Genomic DNA, 9,743 nt, shown 5'->3' on the forward strand with positions numbered 1-9,743 from the left:
AATTTAAATTATAAAATAAATTCAAGAAATATTTTTCAGTTAAATAAAAACCACTCTAGATTTTAAATTTATATAGATTTATTTATAGTTTTTACTTGATTTTGCTAGAGAAAATAAAGATAGTAGTATTCAAATAAATAACCATTTGATTATTAAGTCTATAGTATTACATTAAAAAATTATTATAATTTAAAAATTTAAACTCTTTAATAAACTTTTATTAGAGTGATATGTATTGCTCTCTAATGTGGTAGATTCCATCCCTTAAAAAGCATGTTTGTAATTATCTAGAATTTCAAAATTTCAAGATAATAAATGATCAACAATACAGACTTAAAATTTCAAAAATTTTAAAATCCAAGCGAGATAAATATAAAACAACGAAGATAGAAAAAAGAAAGAAAATTATCAGTGATACCAGGTGAATATATTCAAGTCAGACTTCAATTTTTCAACGGGGCATGATCCTAATCTCTTGCGTTTTCTGACATGTCTCGACCACGTGGATATATTTAGGGTTTGTTTAGTTTTTCTGTTGAATATATATTTTGTTATTTTTGAAAAAATTATTTTTATCAATGATTTTTTTATCATTTTAATATGTTAACATTAAAATTAATTTTAAAAAATAAAAAATTATTTTAATATGTTTTCAAATAAAAAATATCTTAAAATATAATTTCTATCATATTCTTCAATAAAAATCTAAATGACTGAATTCTTATTTCAATTCTAAAAAATATCAAATTAGTATTTTTTTATTGATTGAAACTGAATTTTAATAATCTAGCAAACGAAGAGCTGAAGAAATACTTTTAAAACATAAAATTTATTTAAAAATATATTAAAATAGAATTTTTATTTTCAATATATATAAATTAAAATAATATTAAAACACTAAAATAAACATAAAAATAAAAACAAACTGTGTCTACTTAGCAAGAAGGATATCACCGTGCCCTCCAAGGATGTATTTGACATCTTGTTTAATAAGTGTTTCTGAAAAAAATAATTTTTATTTTTATTTTTATTTTAAATTAATATATTTTTGATATTTTAAAGTTATTTTAATATATTAATAACAAAAATAATTTTTTAAAAATATAAATATATTATTTTAATATATTTTAAAATAAAAAATAATTCAAAGAATAATTGTTAACACAATGTAGTCTTAAAAATACATGAAGTCATTAATGTTAATAAATTATTTGAAAATATGGTGTAAATTATATGTTTTTAAAATTTAAAATTTTTTGTTAAAAAATAATTTTTTTATGTATTTTAATTTTTTTTAATTTGTTGATTTTAAAAATAATTTTTTTTAAAATAAAAAAAATATTATTTTAATATAAAAAATATTTTGAAAAATAATAAACGTAATAACCCGTTGGTGTTGGGTCCAAGAATCAAAAGGATTGACTCCATCGTCTCTTTGCTCGTTTGTAAATCAACCAGTTTTGAACTTTATTTCAAAACATCCAATCAGTACCTTACTAGTGTCCGTGTTCTTGTTTTCGCGAGAAAAAAATCAATACTTGTGACAAGCTGGATAGGGATAGAAGTCGGCCTGTCAATTCGCTGTTCTTTTATTGTATTCTCTCCTTCAGTATTTAACGTTAAATCACATCACCTCAGATTTCACAGCGCAGAGAGCATCATCCCTCTTCGCTGCTGTTGTGTGGTGCTACAGTACAACCGTATTTTTAAATCTTTTAATTTTAAATTAAATTTTTTCATGTTCATGAATTATCTCAATTTTTCAATATTTTAAATAAAATTTTTAAAATAAAAAATATTATCTTAATATATTTTAAAACAAAATATAATTGATTTTTTTAACTCCCCCAATTTTAACTCCCTCCGTCGACTACTGCTGCTGCAGTATGTTTATGTCCCTCCCCTCCCCTCTTTTGACTTTACCTCCCGCTCTCTGACTGGATGTTCGCCTTTTCTCTGTGCTTGTCCTGGCAGCTGGCATTGGTTTCTGTGTTGCTGGTTGTTTATTTAAATTTAAATTATTATTATTATTTATTAAGGGGATATTCAGAGGATGTTTTTGACCTTTTAAAAATGATGATGTTCAGTTAAAAATATATTTTTTAATATAACACACTAAAATAATTTACAAATACTAAAAAAATTAATTTATTAAAAAAGAAACTCTTTGAAACCTGTACCTAACGGATACTAAAGTTTGAGGAAGCTAAAACAACACCCATGTGCTTTTGTTTTGTTTGCTTTTGAGAAGCAGAAGAAGAGAAGGGAAAAGAAGTAAGAAATGAAGAATCTGCGTTCTCTATCTATTTATCTATAAGTGGCTGTGCTGCTTGAACCCTATAACCTTTTACTCTCACAAGCTCATCTATAGATAGAACAAAATGTGCTAACTGTTTTTTTTATTTCTCCTCCTCTCTTTTAGCTGAGTCTTTTGTGCCTCTTTCCATTACAAAAAGTTCTGAAGGGATGACTAAAGAAGATGACTTTAAGCTACTCAAGATACAGGTCTCTCCCTCTCCCTCTCTTGGCCACATTCTTTCTGTCCTTTTTTTAACTCCATTTTTTTCGTTGTTTTTTCCATATCTGCTGCAAAGTTTTGTGGCGGCCCTTTTCCTCAAGTATCTTCCTTCTCATTTTTGTTGTTTGTTTTCTTTTTTTGTGTTTTTTTTTTATGTGCAGACTTGTGTTCTTAAAGTGAACATGCACTGTGATGGGTGTAAGCAGAAAGTAAAGAAACTTCTTCAGAGGATTGAAGGTTCTGACTTTCTCATCGTCTTTTTTTTTTTAATAAAAAAATCTATATTGCAATATTCTTACCCTCTTCCTTGTTGATGTGGAATTCTGGACTGCTTAGCTTGCTCTTTTTTCATTTTTACAGTGCAGTCTTTTTGCTAATAAATTGCTAGCAAAAGAGGAATAGTTTTGCTTGGATTTTGGAGGTGGATTCCTCTTGAAAAACAGAGCACTATGAACGAATGAAATGGGAATTAAAAAGGCTAAAATTATAACCCTACAATTTTGCTAGTGGCCGTGCTCTACTCTTTTCCTTGTCAAGAATAGATTAATGATTATGTTTTATCATGTGGCTTTATTGATTTTCCTTAAATTGAGTTACTCTTGGTCTTTCTGACATTTTTTTTTCTTTTTTTGGGTTAAGATGGGGGTAATGAGTCAAATGTATAATTCCCGCAGAAATTGTAAAATGTAATGATTAATTATCTGGATTTATCAACTGTAGCTCCACATGAGGAATGACCATTCTTTTAGGCTTTTCCGTAGCCACGGAGTTTGAGATATTCGCACATTAGAAAGATAAGGTGACTTGGATTTTTTTGTAGAAAACAGAAGGTTGACTTAGGTTTGGTGAATTTCTTGTGGCTGGTCCAACTTCTAAAATTTTCTCCTGTTTCCCCTTCCCTAAAACTCTCTTGTACAGGAGTTTACCAAGTAAACATAGATGCTGAGCAACATAAAGTTACGATATCAGGAACTGTAGATTCTGCAACTTTGATTAAGAAACTAGTCAGAGCCGGTAAGCATGCTGAGGTTTGGTTCCAAAAGTCCAACCAAACGCAAAAGCAAAAGAATAACTGCGACGGGAACATTAAAAGTCAAAAGCCAGGCTCGGTCAAGGGCCTTGAGGCCTTCAAGAACCAGCCGAAATTCCCTGCATTCTGCGCTGAAGAAGATGATGACTATCTAGATGATGAAGAAGAGGATGGGGATGACCTCATGTTTCTCGGGCCAAACCAACTGGCTCTTCTCAGGCAGCAAGCCATGCACGCAAACAATGCAAAGAAAGGTGTTGGTGCCATTGCTGCAACTTCCAACAACGGTAATAAGATGAACAATCTTGTAAATGGGAATGCTGGAAATAAAGGAAACCCAAATCAGAATATAGGAATGAAGGTCAATCCAGGTGGGGGGATAGATCAAAAAGCCATGGCAGCGTTGCAAATGAAAAATGCCCAATTAGGTGGCAGAAGTATCAGTGCTGGGGAGTTCCAAAGGGGAAATGACATGGATGCCATGATCAACCTTCCAGGTTTTCATGGAAATGGTGCTAATGTTAGCAATGCTGCTGCTGCTGCTGCCATTGCTGCATTAGGAGGTAATCCCAATGGTCTAGGAGGTTTACAAGTTCAATCCAACAATAATGCAGGATTCCCTACTGGTGGATATGCCACGGGTCAGTATCCATCATCGATGAACATGAATGGGCACAACAATCCGACAGCAGCAGCATTGATGATGAACATGCAACATAGGAATGTCTCGCAACCACCCCCCCAGATGATGTATCACAGGTCTCCTTATAATCCACCTACCACTGGCTATTACTATAATTACAGTCCTGCCCCTTACCCTTGCCCTTACCCTTACCCTGACCCCTACACTGAACAACCTAATTACAATGGTGATCACTCTGCTGCATCAACCGAAATGTTAAGCGATGAGAACACCAGCAGCTGTTCCATAATGTAATGAAAGAGAATGTAGAAAGAATAAAATAAGTTTGGTGTATTGACTTGGAAATTTTATGTTATGGTGGAGTTAGTGGCTTTTGACAGCATTCTCTAGTGTCATGGTCTTTAGATTAGAGGAACGGGTCGGGTTGAGATATAGGTTTCTCAGTACTGTTTTTTTTTTTTTTTTTTTTAACCGGTGTGTTGTGAAGTTTGATAAGATGGTGTTTCTTTTTAAATTAGTCCGGCTCTATCTCTTGTTCCTGTCTCTTGGTGTGTTTGTTCCGTTTCCAATTCGTGTCTCAAACTATTTTTTTCCTTGAAAAACATCAATTATTGTCTTGATATCTTAATGTTAAGAATAAATAAAAATTTTAAGAGCATCTTTTTAATATTTTTCTGGAAAACATTTTTATAAGTATCGTGCATCAGATCACTTTGTTTAAGATAAGAGAGGCATGGTTTGTTATATTCTATGGGAACCACTCCACTGGTCAATTTTGGAGTACCTTCAGTTTATTCCCGTAACAGACAAGAAGACATTGGTTACTGTATACAGTACCAGGGACATTATGGGCCAGTGTGCAGAGAGTGGTAGGGAGGAGCAGTTGGGTTGACAAATGCATCTGAGTGGTCTGTAGGCGCACGTTAGCTTCCCTCACACCTGTTCCTCGCGTGCGCAACTTGTGCAATTGTTTAACCGACAAGACACCAACATTCCCAACCCCTCGAAATGGTTCTAGCTAGCCAAGACAAAGTAATCGGGTATGGTTAACCCTGGCATTGTTGGTTCTCGTTCTCCAAATCATCTGCCCTTCATGGCCATTCAAACTTAATAGCTCTTCTGTTGACCATAGGTAAAAGATCCGGTGATCGTCCCATTGATCCGATGACCTTACGATTTGAATACTTGTCTACTATAGAGTCATAGAGTTTAACAATTATGTTTCGATGCATTCCCTAGCAACACCTCTGTGGCTGCAAAATCGGTTTATGGAGATGCTCAATATATAAAGCTGGCCAAAGTGGACCTTTTTCTGGCCCCGACCCAAAGCGACAAACCACAATCAACTGAACTAGTCCATGAAGAGGAGGATGATACCAGCTGTAAGGCTCCTGATTCAGCGCTGCAAGAAAGATCCTTGTATACATGACAAGCTGGAATTTCATGCACCAGCTGTAGTCAATGAACTTGTGTTGTGAAATTGGCAAGATTAGCAAACAGCTGTAGTCAATGAACTTGTGTTGTGAAACTGGCAAGATTAGCAAACAATCCCTTCAAACAAATCCCTTCATCAATATGATTACTTTGGAAGGGCCTAAGTCAAGTTCAACGTATCATTCATCAAATATTGTAGGCTCGTGCTTCTTTGTTCAAACCCATAGCACGCAAACAGTGATTCAAACTGAGAGCACCATGTAAACAAGTGGGAAGAAATTACAAAAGTGTAACCATTTAGGTGATGGTTAAGTGGTAAGAACTTGGAATTAAGGGATTTGCTCCCTTTATGGTTTCAAGTTCGAGTCCTTGGTTGCTTATATGATGGCCACTGGAGACTTATATGGTCGTTAACTTCAGGGCCTGTGGAATTAGTCGTGATACGTGCAAGCTAGCCCGGACACCCATGTTAATTAAAACAAATAAAAAAAAATTACAAAAGTGCTTAAAAACTGAAGCAATTACGTAGGGTTAGCCTCTGCCACAAAGGCACCAACAAAGAATGTCGTCGTTAACTTCAGGGCCTGTGGAATTAGTCGTGATACGTGCAAGCTAGCCCGGACACCCATGTTAATTAAAACAAATAAAAAAAAATTACAAAAGTGCTTAAAAACTGAAGCAATTACGTAGGGTTAGCCTCTGCCACAAAGGCACCAACAAAGAATGTCGTGTACACCGAAAGGCAAAAGTGACTGAACGATAACCTGGTGGCCGGTTACCGAAGTCTCCTTAAAGGTGAAAGGGTCATCATACACTTGCCCACTACTAAAGCAGGAAAAACATACGAGGCAACAGATCAGACGAAGAAAGTGGATGAACCATGCTCGAGGAAAAGTCAACGAAGCAATGATTTCCATGTGAGAAATTGGAAATCGGGAAGAATGCATTGAAGAGAGTAAGTAAATGTGTTGAGTCAGGGTCTTTTTTAAGCTGTTATGTTTAGAATCTTATTATTTTTATTTATTTAATAAAAATTAAATATAAAATAAAATAAATACATGTAAGTTTTAAGATTAAAAAACTTTACTTAATATTAAATATTAAAAAATAATATAAACAATTTAAATTATTAAATTGAATTGGTTCGATGACAATCTTGGTTGCAAAAAAGCATCAATTTACATGGATTTATTTTGTATTAGAAGCAATAGCTATTGCACATACTGATCTTCACTTAATTCTGGAAAAGGCATAGCTGAAGTCAGCTTGCAGTTGCATTCAATTACGGATCAAACTGTTTTTTTTCTTATTTTTGGGTTAGTGAGCATTTAGATCACAGAACAATACTGATCCCGCACCATTTCGTCAGGGAAAAAAAAGTTGTCTTTTCCTCTAATGCTAAGATCACAACCTCGTTGTCGAGTCCTCATGCATTTCTTATTAAAACAACAAAAAACAGACACCAGAAACAATGAAAAGAGAATGGCAATGTGGGCATTGTGGCGCAAGCTTAGTCTAGACCTCGCTCAAGGTTTCGATTGGCGTTGGAGAGGGGGGAGGCTCTATTCATCTACTGAATTACAGGCCTTTTTTGCAAAAGAAAAGCCGTCACAAAAATCGATGAGGCCGTGACTACAAAGCCCATTGTTACTGAGCTCTGTACCATGGACTTCACAATCAATTAAGGTTACAATTAAATGGGCTTGATACAGATAGGCCCCTCATTCTTTTGTTTTCATTTAACTTGGGAGGAAAACGAAAAAACGAAAAATTAATTAAATTGATAAAATCATAAAAAATTAGAACTATAAAAAAACTAATTAGATTTTTTTTTAAATTAACTGGTTTGGTTTTATAAACTTAAAACCTAAAAAAGCAAATCAAATCTAAATAAAAAAACCAAGTCAAATTGAAAAAATAAAAGTAAATTAAAGAAAATAGTAAAAATCGAGCCAAATCAAAAATAAAAATAAATATAACCAAATTAAATTAAAAATAGTTAGTTTGAATTAGTATTGATTTTTTATTTAAAAAAATAGTTTAATTATCTTTTTTAATACAAATTAAATGTAACGGAAAATAATCATCCTCATTCCACACTATTCTAAACAGTGCTTAAACCCGCAACGATTTGCAGAATCTTGGAGTTTCTTTCTTGAATACAACATGCTGTCCAGACATTCTACAGATACTTGTATAAAAAAGAAAAAAAAAAGGAAAAACTGCACAGCTATCAGTATTTTCTGGATTAAAATCACGAGGTCTTACAACAATATTTATGGATTCTAGCACGTTCGAGTTTTTGTCAAGTGAAAAAAACTAGCACCTCTCTTTTCTTTTTTAAGCGAGGATATTGTAAAATCTGGATTTCCAGGCTAAGGATTCCTTTAAACTTAATTTCCAAATGCTATTGTGTAAAATCTGGATTTCCAGGCTAAGGATTAAACTTAATTTCCAAATGCTATTATCATTTTCAAATACTATAATAGAATTAATTCTTCTTTCTCATCTTCTTTTCTTTTTGCAACTTAGTTTTTCAAATCCTCACTCACATAGTTACATTGTGGGTTTTCATTTTCATTTTGATCGATAGTCTTATCGTTTTCTTTGACATTTCTTATTGTTGTTAAGAGATTTTTTAATTTAACAATATAAAAATAGGCAAATCACTGATTTTCAGAAATCTTTCACTTAATAACTTGAATTAAGATTTACTGTGGGAACTAGATAATAATTCTATCGTCAAAGGGAATAGAGATTTACTGTGGGAACTAGATAATAATTCTAATGTCAAAGGGACTAGAGAAGAATGAATAGTCATGAACAGAGGACTAGAAAAGCAGAAAGAAAAGAGAAGGACACTGCAATAGTCATGAACAGAGGATGTGGGCAGACAGAGACGAGATTTCATGAAACACCCACATTAATCTCAATGAAAGCGATAATTATGAATTTATCGTTTTTTTATGCAAACACTTAGAAATATGTATTAATGTATTTTTCCGTATTTATGTGTGTGTGAAACATGAACAAATTATATTAACATTAAAAACTTCAAGACAAATTCAACAACAGGTTGATGATGGTAATCTTGTTGTGGAAAAGCGAGAATTAAAAATAGATCGACATACGCTAGAAGGAGGGCTTGAACCTCCGACCTTGTGGGTAACAGCCACACGCTCTAGCCAACTGAGCTATTCCAGCAATTCAATGCTAGGTGCTGGATATAAATTAATTTTATCTGTAAGTGAAGAACTAGGCTTTCAGTACATTCTCGGGGGCACATTACAATTTGCCTTAAGATAACATAAAATATAAGTTTTGACATCGACCCTTCATGATTTTGTTTTTTTAAAAAAACTGGATAAAGTCTCTTTAAAACCAAAATCTATGTTTGAATTTTTTTTTACTTCTAATTTGTCCAGTTTTTATTATTATTGTTTATTGCATCTCCACAGCTAAGCTACTGTTTAAATAGAAAAAAATTATACACTAGAGTTCAAATCACTGTATGGGGTTAAGAATTTTTATTTTTATGTTATTACATGTTTTTCAAAGCATTTGTTTTTTATATAAAAACTATCAATTTTTCTTTTTTATTTCTAGATGATATACTAATATTAAAAATTAAAAAAAATATTCTAATACAATGTATCCATCATCAAACATGTAGCTATAACACACACACCATTCATAATAACTGTGGTAACCGATATAAATCCATATTCGACCTTATAAATATCGTCATAGTAGGAAGCAACTCTCCAAAATAATACTGTTAGCACATACATCGAGGGGCTTGATCTAGCGGTGGAAAGGACTTGTCTCCTTCTACTACACATGGATTCGAGTCCTGGCGTGCACGTCTGTCATCTTTGTGGTGTCTTACATGCCTACTGAGTTTGCAAGGTATTCAGTGGGCCGTGAGAATTAGTCGTGGTGTGCGCAAGCTAGCCCGAACACCCCACATAAATAAAAAAAAAAAAAATACTGTTAGCACACCACGTCCATGAACCTAACGAGCATGATCCCTTATCATATAGGTTGGGTCTGCATCAATATTGTACTAGTGTAACCTCGCGAATAGGATCCTCAGTACTATTGATAGCTATGTTCAA

The 9,743-nt window shown here is 33.2% G+C and overlaps 1 protein-coding gene and 1 non-coding gene across 3 annotated transcripts; one reads left to right on the forward strand and one right to left on the reverse strand.

Moving 5' to 3' along the window:
• Positions 1-2,178: 2,178 nt before the first annotated feature.
• On the forward strand, positions 2,179-4,653 carry LOC105124691 (uncharacterized). 2 transcript variants are annotated; one of them, XM_011024801.1, is made up of 4 exons: positions 2,179-2,274; positions 2,423-2,505; positions 2,680-2,755; positions 3,437-4,653. In XM_011024801.1, exons 2-4 carry the CDS (start codon positions 2,467-2,469, stop codon positions 4,483-4,485), a joined length of 1,164 nt encoding a protein of 387 aa, XP_011023103.1. In that variant the 5' UTR covers positions 2,179-2,274; positions 2,423-2,466; the 3' UTR covers positions 4,486-4,653. The 2 variants fall into 2 exon arrangements, with proteins under 2 accessions (XP_011023103.1, XP_011023098.1); XM_011024796.1 differs by lacking the exon at positions 2,179-2,274 and having other exon boundaries at positions 2,284-2,505.
• A 4,102-nt stretch (positions 4,654-8,755) lies between these two features.
• Positions 8,756-8,829, reverse strand: TRNAN-GUU (transfer RNA asparagine (anticodon GUU)). The gene has a single exon. It is a non-coding gene; the product is annotated as a tRNA-Asn (tRNA).
• Positions 8,830-9,743: the final 914 nt, after the last annotated feature.

Source organism: Populus euphratica, unplaced genomic scaffold (assembly GCF_000495115.2).
Source record: "Populus euphratica unplaced genomic scaffold, PopEup_1.0 scaffold1.1, whole genome shotgun sequence".
Classification (NCBI taxonomy): domain Eukaryota; kingdom Viridiplantae; phylum Streptophyta; class Magnoliopsida; order Malpighiales; family Salicaceae; genus Populus; species Populus euphratica.